Below are 17,198 nucleotides of genomic sequence, written 5' to 3'. Positions count from 1 at the left end.
AAGCAGATTATATTGGTTGCATTGGTAAATTTGAGACTTTAAAAATCTTTCATCATTGTTATGCTTAAATATTTAGTACTAAATAATTTGGGGTGTGCTTAATACAGTTTTTGAATAGGTGAACCATACAGTTTTGGTAGTGATCATTACCTTTTTTATGCTAGTTTGGCTTTTTTTTTTTTTTTCCAGAATAAATAGATCCTAAATTTTAGAGTTTAAAAATATAACAAGGGGGTACCTTGGCTGGCCCAATCAGAAGAGCATGTGATTCTGGATCTCAGGGTTGTGAGTTTGAACCCCACATTGGGGATAGAGATTATTTAAAAAGAAAAAAAATATTTTTAAAAATTAAAAAGAAATCAAAATGCAGTAAAGACTTTTTCCCTTCCCAAGAAAAAACTAACAAACACCATTGCATCTGTGACATGGGTTGGAGAATACTGTGTTTCAAATAAATTGGAAATTGCATAAGAATTATTAAAAATCCTTTCTAATCTTCTAAGATATATCCTTTGGATACTCTAAAAGAAATGTGTTAATTAATCATTGGGCTCTTAAGTGTGAGTATTTCATCTTGTTTTCTGACAAATCATTTTTTAAGCCAAGGATGAAGTAGAAGTTTTTAGAATAAGAAACTTTATGAATGCAGTCTTTTGCATTAGTGTTTATATTTGGGGCAGATTCCTGAAGAGTTTAGTTGGGATCATTTCTTTTCTGAGGGAAGGTGGGTTACTTCCAGACATCACAATAAATAAAATATTGTCAAATTTCTGTCAACATATACCAAATAGTGGTACCTATTTTGTGTATGGCAGGAAAAAGTTTATCATTTAACAAATTCCGGAATGATTTAAAACTGTTATTTTTTTTAAAAGATTTTATTTATTTATTCATGAGACACACACACACACACACACACACACACACACACACACACACGGCAGAGACACAGGCAGAGGGAGAAGCAGGCTCCATGCAGGGAGCCTGACGTGGAACTCCATCCCCAGTCCCCAGTATCAAACCCTGGGCTGAAGGTGGCACTGAGCACCTGGGCTGCCCTAAAATGTGATATTTTAAAAATCAAATAGACAAATATCTTTTTTCAAAAAAAAGATTTTATTTCTAAGAGAACACAAGCAAGGGGAGCAGCGAGCAGAGGGAGAGGGAGAAGCAGGCTCCCCATGGAGCAGGGAACCCCTACAGGGATTGATCCAGGACCCTAGGATCATGACCTGAGCTGAAGGCAGACGCTTAGGCAGACGCTTAACCGACTGAGTCTTGTAATCAGAAAGGTCCAAAGTGTGTGTTTTCTCAGTTGCAATTTTAAAATTTTATTATATCTATATTTATTAGATATTATTCTGTATATAAGATAATTTTATTGACATTATTATTCTTCCTTCTTTATATAAGATGGTTCTAAACACTGCCTGAATTCTTCTGTGAGGGGCCCCCCAAATAGATATCTTAAAACTTTATCATATGAGGTTTTTTTCTTTTGGTAGTTTGTATGGTCTCACAATTTTTCATCTATATGTTCATTTATTAGGGCTTTTATTTTTTTAAAAGATTTTATTTATTCATTCATGAGAGACACAGAGAGGGAGGCAGAGACACAGGCAGAGGGAGAAGCAGGCTCCACGCAGGGAGCCCAGTGTGGGACTCATCCCGGGACTCCAGGACCACACCCTGAGCCAAAGGCAGGTACTAAACCGCTGAGCCACCCAGGGATCCCCCATTTATTAGGGCTTAATAGAGAATTTTTCCTTTGTGGGTTATGACGAAAGGGTTGTGAAATCAGTTTAGTTCTTGATCAGTTTTTTTGTTTTGTTTTGTTTTGAGGGGGTTTATTAGAGTAAATTTAGAAGTAATAAGGGTGAATGTTTATGACCTTAATTTCAGTTTTATTTATGTTTATATACTGGGTTATGCATTTATAATTGTGGGTTGTGGCCCCCAAAACATGAAAGCTACTGATTTTACAGGTTTCTTTCTATAATTCAGATCATCTAATCAACACCTGCGCCTTGAGCTAAAGATAAAGATATAAGGAGTGAAAATGAGAAGTTGAAACGGTCTTAAAAAATCAGTAAACCAAGGGATCTTACAAGAGAGCATTAGTTAATAGATTGTTGAATGAGTGGCATAGATACTTGCCTACCATATGTTGAGGCCTCAAAATGTGCCAGCACTATGCTAATGACTTTCCATTCATTATTTCATTTAATTTTCACAAGCAACCCTATGAATTGGAGGTATGTTTGTTATCTCAGTTTTACCTTTGAAGAAATGAGACATAGTGAGGTAATGTGTTAGCTGATTTGTCTGATGACCACAGGGCTTGCTCTTAATCATCCCAGAGGAAGGAAACTCCAGGGCTGTATAGTCTGAGAAGACTACCTGGGGAAGAACTGCACTTGAGCTGTGAGGTGGGATTTGGTTAGGTAAGCAGGAATTTTTAGAAAGCCATGTAACGGGGAACAGAGATATGAACAAATTGACCATATAAATGTTAAAGTCTGTATTCAGAGCATTATATTGAAATAATTAGTTATCTGTCTTCCTCTAGGCTGTATGCTCCAGAACCATTTGTTACTTTAATGTTTCCATCCCCTTTTGCCATGTCTGGCTCTTATGGGACATTCAGTAAAGCATTTCAAGAGATAAATAAATGCCCCTTATCCATGCCTCCAGAGAGAAGCAACTGGGAAAAGAATAGAGGGATCATTATTAGGTATTAATAGTGAATGTCTGTGTTACTCCAGAAATTGTCATATCAGTTTTAATAAGTCATAAAGAATATAACTCTGAAATACAATATGCTGAAGCTCCAGTGAATATTATTTAGGCTGTGATAATAGATGGGGATAAAGAGAAGTGTCTATTTCAGCTCTCCTTGTCTGTTTAGAGACTTCCATCAGAAATACTAAACTTGGGGGGTGCCTGAATGGCTCAGTTGGTGTGTCTGCCTTCAGTTCAGGTCATGATCCCAGGGTCCCCTTGTCAGGCTCCCTGCCCAGCGGGAGTTCTGCTTCTCCCTCAACCCCTCCCCACTGCTCGGACTCTTATGAATAAATAAAATATATATTTAAAAAAATATATATATATATATCCCTGGGTGGCTGGGATCCCTGGGTGGCTCAGCAGTTTAGCGCCTGCCTTTGGCCCAGGGCACGATCCTGGAGTCCCGGGATCGAGTCCCACGTCGGGCTCCTGGCATGGAGCCTGCTTCTCCCTCCTCCTGTGTCTCTGCCTCTCTGTGTGTGTGTGTCTATCATAAATAAATAAATAAATAAATAAATAAATCTTTAAAAAATTTTTTTTTATTTTTTTTTATTTATTTATGATAGTCACAGAGAGAGAGAGAGGCAGAGACACAGGCGGAGGGAGAAGCAGGCTCCATGCACCGGGAGCCTGATGTGGGATTCGATCCCGGGTCTCCAGGATCGCGCCCTGGGCCAAAAGCAGGCGCCAAACCGCTGCGCCACCCAGGGATCCCTAAATAAATCTTTAATAAAAATAAAAAGGAAATACTGTACTTGGTAAAAATAACAAACCTGTTTTTTAGTGTGTTTTGGAAACCTACTCAAATGTTTTAAAGCCAATTTGCTTAATTTGGTAAAATATTGTTAGTTTGAAGGAGTTTTTTTTTTTTTTTTCTTTTTAAAAATAGAATCGGCTCTCATGAACTGTTTTTAATTATATAAGACCGTGTATCTCTCAAGATATACGTTTTGGTCAGTCAAAATATTTTTCAGAACATCCATCTCATTTCATTCTTTGATTAGAGTTGAGGGTTACATTTGTATAGAGGAATGGTCCCAGCTACCCTTATCTTTCAGTCATCTAAAAGAAATAAAATAGGATATACATATAATAATGTATATATGTATAAATCTAGTAAGAAATAGAATGTGGAAAAAACTCAAGTTTGGTACAAGCTATTAAGGGACAGAGAGGACAGAGATAGCACTTTTGGTTGGGAATGAAGGAAGACTTTATGAAATAGGATGCCTTAGAGGATAGATAGGCTTCTAAGGATTGAATAAATAATTCACAAGAATATATATGGTAAGCAAATGTGTTAAGCTATATTTATCCCCGTAACTAAAGAAATATTAATTGAAACAGATGGTATAAGTATTTTATTTTTAATGATTTAAATAGACTTCAAACCATATCTTGTACTCCATTCAGTCTGCTAAGATGCAGTGGTTCTCAGATGTAGTGAAATATCTGGGAAACATAAAAACAACTGATACCGGGGGCCCCACTGCAGATCAGTTAAATCAGAATCTTTCTTGTGCATTAATCAATTTCTCATCACCATAGCCTTGTGAGAAAACCCAGGTTTTCCAAATACAGAGATTAAATGTCTTGCCCAAGGGACTGACGTAGGGCACTTTGAATTCTCTGCAAACTTGTAGAACCGAGCTGCTCCTGCTGGCTTGGCTGCTGTGTTGAAATCAATAAATATTCCGGCTATTCAGAGCTGATTATAATGTTGACAGTTGCAGAGCAATCTAGAGCATGGAAACAGAAGATATTCTCCACTTCAGATAACACCTAATTTGCCTTTCTTCCTTGTCAGCAGACACTTGAAATTGATGCTTTATTGTTATTTGTTTTTTTGTGATAGTGCATCCCTTTTCTTGATCCTCAGCTTGACCTCTGTGGAAGTGAAATGAGAGAATAAGGAACATTCTCTTGGTTGTGTCTCTCTGCCACAGAACTATGCTGTTCTTGCTCTGTTCCTCTCCCTAGAGCTGTCTCCTTCTCTGCCTGCACCTGACTCTTTCCCCACGTGCTCAGGTCTTCTTCTTCTTCTTTTTTTTTTTTTTTTTAAGATTTTATTTATTTATGCATGAGAATACACAGAGAGGAGAGAGAGAGGCAGAGACACAGGCAGAGGGAGAAGCAGGCTCCATGCCGGGAGCCCGACGTGGGACTCGATCCCGGGACTCCAGGATCGTGCCCTGGGCCAAAGGCAGGCGCCAAACCACTGAGCCACCCAGGGATCCCGCTCAGGTCTTCTTGACCCTGGGTTGCTTACTCAGAGTGATGATGGCTTTCTAATCTTTGAAGATTCAGTTCAGTGGTCACTCATCTATGATGAAACATTGGTTTAAAAAAAAAAAAGAATCCTAAAACTCTGACAGTACTTCACTTATCTCCCTTACTTCTGTATAGTTAGTTTTCCGGTACATGTTTCCTCACATCTAGAAATGCATTTTGAAAACATGGCTAATTGAGTGATAAAAGAAGGAGAGGTGGATTTGTGAGAAAACCCTACATTTTATGTGTTCATTCCCTATTCCTAGCAATGAGAAGCTGTATCTGCATTTTTAATATCATGTGTTATAATGAAGGGCTTAGCCCTGGAATAAAGTCAAAATGATTAACTCGTGATCCTTTAGCTTTTCTCGGCACATTTTGCATTTTTATATTTTTTATTTTTTCAGTTTGGTGATATCTTAGGAACAGAAGGAAAAGACAGTAAAGTGTGGAGGGAGGTTGGGTTTTTTGTTTTGTTCTTTTATTGTTTTCTTCTGGTTAGAGGGAAGAGCTTTTCAGGTATTTTATTGGTCATGGTAATTTTACTTGCTTTAAAATACTTGTCATTTAGGGGCCCCTGGGGTAGGTCTACCTTAGGCTCAGGTGGTGATCCCAGGGTCCTGGGATTGAGTCCTGCATTGAGCTCCCTGCTCAGTGGGGAACCTGCTTCTCCCTCTGCCTGTCTCTCTGCCCCTCTCTCTGTGTCTCTCATGATGAAAAAGAAAAAAAAAAATGTCATTTAGCCCTAGCCATCAGGTATGAAGTTAAAGTTTTAAAATTTTTTCTGTCTCATCATTTATTCAGATATTTTACATTTTAGTACTGTTTTATTATTTTTTAGAAATATTTTTATTTTGTTTAAAGATTTTTATTTATTTATTTGACAGAGAGAGCAAGCGAGCACAAGCATGGGAAGCAGCAGGGAGAGGGAGAAGGAGGCTCCCTGCTGAACAAGGAGCCCAATGTGGCTTGATGCCAGGACACTGGGATCATGACCTGAGCCAAAGGCAGACACTTAACCAACTGAGCCACCCAGGCGCTCTAGTTTTATTGTTTTAAAATGTAATTCCTATACATTTCTTTTAGAGAAATTTTCTTCTTTTTTTACTTTTAAAGAATTTATCTATTTGAGAGAGCAGGCACACTCCTGTGCGAGACGTTGAGTGGAGGGAGGGGCAGAGGAAGAAGCAGGCCCCCTGCTGAGCAGGGAGGATGTGGGGCTTGATCCCAAGTCCCTAGACCATGACCTGAGCCAAAGGTGGGAGCTTAAGTGACTGACCCACCCAGGTGTCCTCTTTTAGAGAAGTTTCTAATGAATCTTTTAGTTGATACTATGAATGAAACAGTTTTGCTTCATTCACCAGTATTTTTTATCTGGGTACCATACGGAAGCCTGTTGATTTTAATAAACGAATTCTGAGCAGCCCGGGTGGCTCAGCGGTTTAGCACCGCCTTCAACCCAGGGCCTGATCCTGGAGACCCAGGATCGAGTCCCACGTCAGGCTCCCTGCATGGAGCCTGCTTCTCCCTCTGCCTGTGTCTCTGCCTGCCTCTCTCTCTCTCTCTGTCTGTCTCTCTCTGTCATAAATAAATAAAATCTTTAAAAAAAAAAAAAAGAAACAAATTCTGTGGATTTTCTTATTTAGTCTATGAATGGGTTTTTTTGTTCCTGGTTTTGGATGACACAAACCACAACTGGTTTGTGTTTCCTAGTTTACTTTTTAATCTCTAGATTTAGAATAATGCTAAATAATAATATTAAGAATAGTCATTATTGTCTTGAATCTCTCTGGTTTTTTGTTTTGTTTTTCTTTTTTAATATTTTTTTATTTATTCATGAGAGACAGACAGGCAGAGGGAGAAGCAGGCTCCATGCAGGAAGGCCAATGTGTGACTCGATCCTGGGACTCCAGAATCAGGCGCTGAGCGGAAGGCCAATGCTCAACCACTGAGCCACCCAGGCACCCAAATCTGTGTGGTTTTAAAGGTTGTGGACCTTTAAAGGTTTTTGGTTTTAAAGGAAGTACCTCTTAGAGTAGGGAATGCCTTAAGTCTGATATTGGCAATTAAGATTGTGTTTTTAAGTAATTTTTGTTATACTATATTAATATTTTCTGCTTTATATTTTATTATAATCAGACTGTTTGGCCAGAATAATGTCCATTTTAGAATTAAGTGAGTTTTTTACCAGTTTTATAGGTATTCCACAGAAGATTGAAAAGAGAGCACAGTTTCTTTTTTTTTTTTTTATTTTTATTTATTTATGATAGTCACACACAGAGAGAGAGAGAGAGAGAGAGAGAGAGAGAGGCAGAGACACAGGCAGAGGGAGAAGCAGGCTCCATGCACCGGGAGCCCGACGTGGGACTCGATCCCGGGTCTCCAGGATCGCGCCCTGGGCCAAAGGCAGGCGCCAAACCTCTGCACCACCCAGGGATCCCCGAGAGCACAGTTTCTTAATCTGTTTTTGTGTCTTTTAAAGTCAGCTTTATTAATTATGTAATTTTAATTACCTTTAGTTGAAGTCTGATTGAAATGTTAAAGACATACATTGATTTTGTTGCTACTATTCAGCTCATAAAGTTTCATTTTCTTTTTCAAGACTAGGTGTTATGTATTTTGTATACTTCTATCATGAGAGGCATAATCTCTGGTTCTTTCTGATGTTAGTAAACTGTTCTTTGCTTATTAGCTTAAGTTCTCTAAAGAACTTTTCCTCCTGAACTGTTGTTTACCCTGAGGTACAATTCCTGTAGGAGCCAGGATAAATGTTTCATTGGTTCTCTTTATTTACCAGGTTTTTAAAAAAGATTTATTTATTTTAGAGAGCGAGAAGGAGAGAGAGAGAGAGAGAGCACAGGTGCCCATGGGAGCAGGAAAGGGGCAGGGGGAAAGAATCTCAAGCAGACTCCTGGCTTAGTGCTGGGCTCCTGCGGAGGGCTCAATCTCACAACACTGCGGTCACAACCTGAGCTGAAATCAAGAGTCCGAGGCTTAACTGATTGAGTCACCCAGGTGCCCTATTTACTGTTCGTAAGATAATGATAGCATTGGGCCCATAGCATTCTTCAAGGGCATAAACAATGGGGTTTTCTTTTGCATGTATGTATATTTTTTAGTTTCACTATGAACTCAATGGATTTAAACATACATTGCAGTTAATTACCATGATTCATGCTCTGGTATCATTTTTGGCTAGTGAGAACCATACAACTTGCCTCCTGTGCTCTTTTAAATAGGACTTGAGTAGTCTTTGCATAAGGGCCGTTTTTATTAAAAGAAACGTAGAAATGCAGAAGTACTGATTACCTGATTTTAAACATTGTATTTTACAGCAGAAATTTGATGCAAAATTTTTTTACGTGTTAATTTTAATTATAAAAATAATGCCTTTCTACTTTAGAAAGTTAGAATAAGCAAAGGTAAATAGGAGTATGTGAAAATCACCCAGTTTTACCCCACAGAGGTGACTTGTTACACTGTTTATTTTATCTTTTAATCTTAATGCATGATTACATATTTTTCTTTAGTTGTATTCATGTTTTGTATCCTGCTTTTTTAAAAAGATTTTATTTATTAGAGAGCGTGAGCACATGCACTTGAGAGTGCTGGCACAAGCAGGGTGTTAGGGAGATGGAGAGGGAGAAGCAGACTCCCCATCCTTCATGGATTTTGGTCCTAGGACAACTGCAATCATGACCTGAGCCAAACAAAGGCAGATGCCTAGCCAACTGAGTTACCAGGTGCCCCTTGTATCCTGCTTTTTTTTAAATGCTATTTTTTAAATGATATTTCATTTCCCATCCACTAAAGTTCTTTAAAAACATAATTTTAAATGTCTGCATTATATTTAAAGGCATAAAACACAGTTTAACTATTCTCTTATGTTGGGCTTCCAATTTTTTTTTTCCAGGAAAATTTTATTGCAAATGTACTTTGAAAAAATTGGTATTTTGACTTTGATAGTCTAGATTTTTACTTATATATTGCTAGATGTGAGGTTTTCTTTTTCTTTTTTTTTTTTTTCTTTTTTTAAGATTTATTATTTGGGAGAGAGACAGCAGGGTGGGGAGAGGGGCAGAAGAAGAGGAAGAGAATTGCAAGTAGATTCCCCACTGAGTGAGGAGCAGAAATCGAGTGATGCTTCACTGGTCAACTGACTGAGGCACCCAGGAGTCCCTGGATGTAGGATTTTTTTTTTTTTTAAATGATCCATGAATACTTCTGAGTGTTTTAAATGAAACTAAATGAAATGTATTTAAACTCTGGTTTTTTAAATTTTATAGCTAAAATTCCATTTTTTGTCTTTTGAGTAGTACTACCCAAAATAAAGCATTTACTTGAGGTTAAATGTCATTGCTAAATGTCTTACATGTTTTATAATTACAAATAGTCTTAATGTTGGTCTCAAATGATGTTAATTTTACTTGATTGATGGATTTAGTTAGAATCTTAGAAACCTAGTGATTGCCTTGAAAAATAACTGGTGAATGACAGAGCTTGTATGAAAACCAGTATTTTTAGCCTCTTGTCAAGCTCTAATTCTTAATTCATTTCAGTAACGTATAATTCTGTATTTACTTTAAACTTCCTTGTAATGAATTATGTACTATCTTCAGGATGTGCTGTAGAAGAAAACCTTTAATACACTTTATTAAATCATTTTTGTTCCTGATAGGCTATGGCATAATCTCATTTACTTGAGATTAAAAATTAAAGCATTTGATTAACACACTATTAAGGTTATGAGGAGGAAGGAAGCAGTTCAAAAGTGCTTTCTTATTATCTTTCATAGTTTTCCCCCCTGTGGGAGGATGGAACATACTGATTTATCTATATATTGTGGATAGTTTAAGGAAATAATATGTTCAAAAGATCAATCATGACTGTTACCAAGGTTTTCAAGTATTTTAGACATCTACTAGTAATTTTTAGTTCCAAAACTTAATGTGAAAATGAATTGGGAAAAGGATAGACTACATATTAATATGGTCTAAAGTAGGATTTTTGAATATAAATATACAGAAAAAAACAACTGGGGTAGTTTTTGAAAAATGAATACTCCACCCTGAGTATTTTATTTCCCTTTTTATTATTTAAAAAAATAATAATTCTATTGTATTTCATACTCCTTGTGTTTTTAATTGTCTAGATTTAAGATGGAACTCAGGAATATGCATTTTAAACAGTCTAATGTCTAATAGACATTCAACTAGGTAATATCAGGCACTTTTTCCGAAGTGGCTATCGCCACCAGTAACATATGAAAGTCTGGTTTTTCCACATTGTCACCCAAACTAGATTTTTTTTTTTTTTTCAAACTAGGTATTATTAGGCTTTTAGTTTTAGCCAGTCTGGCAGGTGTAAAGTGGTACCTTACTGTGGTTTTAATTTGCTTTTACTGATGAGTAAGGGTGTTGAGTATCTTTACATATGCTTTATAGTCATTTGTATGCTGTCTTCTGAGAAGTGCCTGAGTCTTTCGCCTGTTTAATTTAATTGAGTCTTTTTCAGACTGATTTGAAGGCGTTCTTATGTAATTTGTATAAGAATACTTGTCAGAGGGCTGTATTCCAAATATCCAATTGGGGTTTTCACTTTTAATAGTGTTTTATTGAAAAAAAAATAGTGTTTTATTGAACAGAATTTCTCAATTTTCTTGAAAAGTGATTATTAACTTTCTTCTCGTAGTACGTTTTGTGCTCTTCAGAATACATTTTTCTTGGACTGCATTTTGAGAAATGCTGAGACGAAAACCACTTTCTGGTTGACACGAACTATTTCCTGGCTGACAGGGAGAATAGGAGGTTTCTTTCTGAGTAATCCCCTAACATCTCTAGTTTTGTCAGCAGTTATACCTCCTCTAGGAATCCCCCTGTTGGTCTCTTCTTTTCATGATATTAAGTTTAGGGCTCTGAATCTTCTGTTCCTAATATTAAGCATAGAGTTGTCTTTCTACTACAGTAAATGAAGTGGGCCATAGGTAAATTATTTCCGTGGTTTAGAGCAGTGTTTTCCCAGTTTTTCCACAGAAGTATCCTAGCCACAGAGGAGAGTGAGGACTGTACCCCAGGGGCACGCTGGAGGGATGGCCCTTTGAACTCTTCTCTGTGTGGTCGTTAGGAATATAGTTTGCTTTCATTTGAAAGTAGCATCTATTCTTTTATTCCAAAATTTAGAGTGAACTTGAAGGAGGCTGCAGGAGGCTGTACCACCTTTATTCAGCAACTCGAAGTACCTTTGGTAGCCCTGGGCTTGAGGTTTTTATATATTGCCTTCACTGTTCCAGCGTGGTTAAGAAAGTTGCACGGTAGTTACTGGCAGAGGCAGAACAGTATGTATAGAGTCTCATGGCTCTGCCTTCCGTACTATCCAGTCACTGAGTACTAAGGTGAAGTCATGGGATTAGACCTTGAAACTGAATGAATAAATAAATACACAAGAAAAGAGCTGAATGAATAAATAAATACACAATAGCCTGAGAAAATGAAAAAGTATGTTTTTAGTGGACTAAGGATTTTGAGGAATTTCTGGAAAGGAAAAGCAGTTAGATATCTTAAAGGGTGTATAATACTCCAGTGTGTGTGTGTGTGTGTGTGTGTGTGTGTCTGTGTGTGTCTGTGTACCACATTTTGTTTATTCATTCATCCATTGGTGAACATTCACATTGCCTCCACACATTGGCTGTTATGAGTATTGTTGCAGTGAATGTGGATATGTCACCATACTTATTTTTAAAGTCTATGTTGATTTTTCTCTTGCAGATATATTCGACTTTATGGAAGAAAATTTAGCAAAGAAGATCATGTTCTTTTTATCAAGTTATTGTATGAGCTGGTATCAATTCCAAAACTGGAAATCAGCATGATGCAGGGATTTGCCCGTCTGTTGATCAACTTGTTAAAGTGAGTAGATTTCCTGTGATTTCTGCTAACACGTTTTGGTTCATTTCTTCAAGGTTTTAGACAACAAGAGCTAAGTGTTCTTTGGTAAGAAGACCCAAGTCCCAAATTGCCAGTTTGTAAAAAGATTGCAGAAAATTTTATCATAGGTTTAAGGCATATGTGTTAATTAATTAAAATTCTATCTCCTCTGTGAGGCCTTCTGTTTTGTAGCACATGGAAATATATGTTATCTGAATATATGTTCGTTTAAACTAATTATCTTCCTGTATATATATGTTAAGATCCTTGAGAAGTCACGAATCATTTATTCTTATTCCTAGGCATGCAGAAAATTCGTTGGCAGTAATGATGGCATGAATTTAAATGCCCCTCTTTACCTGGTGTTTTTTGAGGTTTGAACAGCAATAATCTGGTACATTCTTCCTATCTGTGGATAGGGAAAAGCAAGGCCTACCAGGATGACAGCGACATTTAACAACTGTCCTCCCTGTGTAGTAGGTGTATTACACAAACAACTGTGTACGAATGTATGCCTATATGTTTGTTTGTTTTTTTTTAATTAGGAAAAAGGAACTTCTTTCAAGAGATGATTTGGAGTTACCTTGGAGACCACTTTATGACATGGTGGAAAGAATATTATATTCCAAGACAGAGCACCTGGGATTAAATTGGTTTCCTAAGTAAGTATTTCCTTTTAAAGGACTTCTTTGGAAGCACTGGGGTCTTTTAGAATTTGGTCATAATTGAGAAATAATTGGGTTATTTGAAATAAGCAAGCAAATATACATTTCAGTGTGCTCATTGCTTTGTAACTTGGCTCCTAAAACAATTTATTACCCTCTTTAAACTATATCTGAAATTGCACTTAAGAATATTCCACTAGGATATCTGACAGCCAACATTAGCAGACTGGCCAGAGACCACAGGGTTTTGTTTGGAATCTAATATTTTGTCATTGAAAGTAATGCACATTTGGCTTTCTTTATTATATATTCACATGTGTTTTAATACTTCAAGTAAAATGAATGCCTCAAGAAGAGGAGCTTGGCATATTCCAGAGGGTACCCCCATGCCAGTTAAAGAAGCATTAGTTTCAGTAGCTGTTCGTGGAATGCAGGCTGTTCAAATGCATGGCTTCTTGGTTTAGACGCCCTAGGATGTAATGTTTAGACATACTAGGGTTATGAACATCTGGCTGATTATACCTTCTTTTGCGTACATCCTAACTCTTCCAGATCTCTAATTCTGGTACGTTTTGTATTTTACTCTGAATTTGCAGAGTACCATATGATGATCTATCCTTTTTTGGTGAATAGTAATTTTGGACTTGACTCCATAGCATCATTTTCCCCTGTTAACGAGGCTTTGTTTTGTTTTGATCTAGCTCTTAATTTTCTCAGTCTTAACCATGTTTGGCTTAAAAGACTCTTAAACTTTGGCTTATTTGGTTACGTGTCCGACTCGTGATCTCAGCTCAGGTCTTAATCTCAGAGTTGTGGGTTTAAGCCCTGCATTGGGCTACTTCAAAAAAACAAAACCTTTTTTCTTTTTAATTTCAGACATGTTTATTATAATCTTAAATAATCTATATCCATAAATTTGAACTTGTATTTATTTGGGTTCAGTTATAACATAGAATAAAAAGCAAAGCACTGGTCCTCTGAAATAAAGCAGGCAATTGCCATTCAGTAAACACACCATCTGGGCAGCCCGGGTGGCTCAGTGGTTTAGCGCCGCCTTCAGTCAGGGTGTGATCCTGGAGACCTAGGATCGAGTCCCATGTCAGGTTCTCTACAAGGAGCCTGCTTCTCCCTCTGCCTGTGTCTCTGCCCCAATATCTCTCTCTCTCTCTCTCTCTCTCTCTCTCCCCGTCTCTCATGAATACATAAATAAAATCTTTTAAAAAATAAACACACGATCTATTTGCCTAAAAGGGTTAAGTTTGTAACTAATTTTTTATAAAAAGTTTAGCATGAATAAGTACATCATTATACTTTGAATACAGAAGTGTTCATCTCTGCCACTGTATAAGAAAACTAATTAAAGAACTCACAGGGTTTCACCACATGTGTGTGTACACACACACACACACACACACACGTATACGTACTCATAGCATTCAGTAGGTTTGTGTCTAAAAGGTCATATCTGGCCAAAAGACTTAATATAAAAGTAACTGAATACTGGATCCTTCTGGTATTCATTCTCCACCTTTGAAGAAAGGCAAAGCCTGCTTAAATTAGGAAATTCCTTATGATTTTAACATTTTCAGTCCCCAAGGTGGGAACAGTATATAAATATTTCGGGCAGCCCAGGTGGCTCAGCTGTTTGGTGCCGCCTTTGGCCCAGGGCATGATCCTGGAGATCAAGTCCTGCATCTGGCTCCCTGTATGGAGCCTGCTTCTCCCTCTGCCTGTCTCTGCCTTTCTCTGTGTGTGTGTCTCTCATGAATGAATAAATAAATAAAATTTTTTTTTTTAAAAAAAAGCTTTCAACCATAGAAAGGGCATTTAAAAGTCTTTTTCACAAATAGCTAATATCACAGTCACCTTGGGGAAAATGGTTGTTCTTAATTTTCTTTCCATTTTTTAAAAATGTCCATTCAACGTATTGTTATCCTTGTGAAATGGTTGAAAAGAAGTTCGGGGGTGTGGGGTGGCTGAGTTGGTTAAGCATCTGCCTTCATCTTGGGTCAGGACCCCAGGATCCTGGGATTGAGCCCCACATTGGGCTCCCTGCTCAACGGGAGTCTGCTTCTCCCTCTCTCTCTCCCTCTGCTCCTCTCCCCCTGCCCCTCTCCCCATTTGTGCACACATGCCTTCACTTGCTCTCAAAATCAATAAAATCTTTAAAAAACTAGAAGGTCCGTGTCTTAAAAGATCCTTTGGATTCATTGCTGTTGTGCAAAGAAAAGGAAAGTCCTAAACCGTTTATTCAGCCCTAGAGCGCTGTCGTTTGACATTGATTCAGGAGGGAATTCAGCAGCATGTGAAGACAGGATGCTGATGTCTGTGTTTAGGGTGGTCAGTGATGTCCTGGATGCCTCACTCCTCCCAGGTCACTAGTGGTACAGGCTGACAATACTGGGGTGTGAGTCCAGGGCGATCTGCAGGCCCAATGTGCCCTGTTGCAGGATTTCCATCTTGCTCACCTTCTTATTCTGAGGGCTGCTGGGCACCAGCTCCTTGAGCCTGGAGTAGCCGTCATTCATATTGTACAGCAGGCTCATTTGGTCCTCCACCAGGGTTTTGTGCCGGGAGATGACCAGGCTGTGGTCTAAAAGGCTATTTTTCCTTACAGACCTCACTGGACTGAAGGCTCTCATACTGACCTCCTGGGGAAGGAGAGACCAGGAGGGAGCCGGCTGCCCAGCAGCTTATGCCTCTGCTGCCCATAATGCTTCTTGAGTTTCCTATCCTCTGCACTGGGCTGGGCTCAGAATGTTTGTTTGTTTGTTTGTTTGTTTGTTTGTTTGTTTGTTTGTTTGTTTAAAGTAGGCTCCACAACGTGGAGCTTGAACCCATGACCCTGAGATCATGAAATCAAGAGTCTGATGCTTAACTGACTGAGCCACCCATGCATCCCCAAGAAGAAACTCTTAAAGTATTTGTGACAAGGTTTATTTTTAGGGAAGATTCTACAATTTTCTTCAATTTGCCTCTCCCCTCATTACCTATAGTTGTTTGTTATACACATGTACTCATTTCCTGCAGAGCACCATTTTATAGGCTTGTATAAGTCTTTAAGGATTTATTCCTGCATTTTCTCTCTCAATTCGAGGCGTGTTTTCATTATTTCAGGACTTCTTGTAGCCTCCCAGTTCGGGTTTTTTTAACCCATGATAATTTCTCAGGTTTCACTGAAGTCAGCAGCCTTTGTTAAACCCTTAATAGATTTTTTTTTTTTTTAAATGACTGCAAATAGCAGACTTTAACAGATTTTTAGGTCATAAGTAAATAGTGAAATGATGTAAATGAAAATAATTTAAAAAACAAAACATGACTATAGGTGATCCTGAAGTTAGGCCCTAATTGTTTTTTGGCTAGTGGTCACAAATGCAGTGGTGAGAGATCATTTCTTTTCTGAAGATTCCATGGGTTAAAACAAGGAAACCCATTTCCATCATAGAGCAAAATTCATCATGAAGCTAAATGGTACATCTTCAAATATTTAGTATGAAAACCCAAAATTTAGCATAAAAGCTTTGTTGTGAAGGTTCCTTTTGAGTATTATTTCTGCTGGAAGAAACATGGCATGAACTGGGGTGACTGGGCCTTCTTAAAATATGAGGCCATTTAGGCTTTGATTGGCATCGCCGTTTCACAGACCAGTTATCTTTCTGAATCAGTTCTCTTTGAAGTTTTCCTGGCTGATTTATTTTGGCTGCCTCAGAAAATCTTTGGTAAATGCTAGGGGAAAGAAGGCGATTTCTTCAAAAATTTCTTCTTTTTCTTCTTCAGTGAGTCCCTTACTTACTTTTTCATAAGTAAGCATCTTACTTCCTGCACTGAGATGTACCTTTTCAAAGGCAGCTGCTTCCTTTTAAGTCTGGCAGTGCGCAGCTCTGGCTTTCTTCCTTCCTGGAAATTTTGTCAGTGCTCAACACTGTTACTGTCAGCCTGTGCGTAGAGTCCTCCCCTGCATCTTCATCCTCTGCTTACCATGTGTCTTTTCCTGCAGCGTCCCCATGTTCTTGCTCCTAAGGAAACCTTCTTCCTTAGAAGTTTCACCATGGCTGTTCTTGATCTTTTGAAGAAACATCGTGTCTTTGCTGAAATCTTTCCTTGGCTTAAAGCAGGCAGACCCCCTTTTGTATTGTGTAGTTGGGTATTCTGAAATGAAATATATAAGTAATATAATCTACCTATACTCTTTACCTGTACTCAATGACAAAAATAAGTACAAATAATGTCTTAACCATAAAATGATTCCTATAATGAGACGGTAGTTTATTATAAAACAATACATAGGGCAGCCTGGGTGGCTGAGGGGTTTAGTGCTGCCTTCAGCCTAGAGCCTGATCTGGAGACCCTGGATCAAGTCCCATGTTGGGCTTCCTGCGTGGAGCCTGCTTCTCCCTCTGCCTGTGTCTCTGCCTCTCTCTCTCTCTCTCTCTCTCTCGTATAAATAAAATCTTGAAAAAAAAACATATTTCAGACATGCAGGCATCATTACACTAAAGACACAAAATGGTATTCAGATTTTGCATGTACTTATAATGAGTAAGTTTGGATTTAA

General features: G+C 38.1%; 1 protein-coding gene and 1 pseudogene across 3 annotated transcripts in view; one reads left to right on the top strand and one right to left on the bottom strand.

The window, feature by feature from the left end:
• Nucleotides 1–17,198, top strand: part of PSME4 (proteasome activator subunit 4) — a 107,508-nt gene that overhangs the window by 7,322 nt on the left and 82,988 nt on the right. For all 3 annotated transcript variants that reach the window (XR_011997945.1, XR_011997944.1, XM_025992782.2), the window contains exons 2-3: nt 11,820–11,960; nt 12,524–12,640. Coding sequence is in view for 1 of the 3 variants with exons in the window: in XM_025992782.2 (XP_025848567.2) it covers nt 11,820–11,960; nt 12,524–12,640 (258 nt within the window). In the remaining 2 variants the exon portion in view is untranslated. The remainder of the gene's footprint in view (nt 1–11,819; nt 11,961–12,523; nt 12,641–17,198) is intronic.
• Nucleotides 14,851–15,285, bottom strand: LOC112915362 (DNA-binding protein inhibitor ID-2 pseudogene; annotated as a pseudogene).

The sequence above is a fragment of the Vulpes vulpes genome, chromosome 16, assembly GCF_048418805.1.
Source record: "Vulpes vulpes isolate BD-2025 chromosome 16, VulVul3, whole genome shotgun sequence".
In the NCBI taxonomy this organism is placed as follows: domain Eukaryota; kingdom Metazoa; phylum Chordata; class Mammalia; order Carnivora; family Canidae; genus Vulpes; species Vulpes vulpes.
Note: the sequence above shows the minus strand (reverse complement) of the source record. Positions and strands in the feature narration are given on the sequence as shown.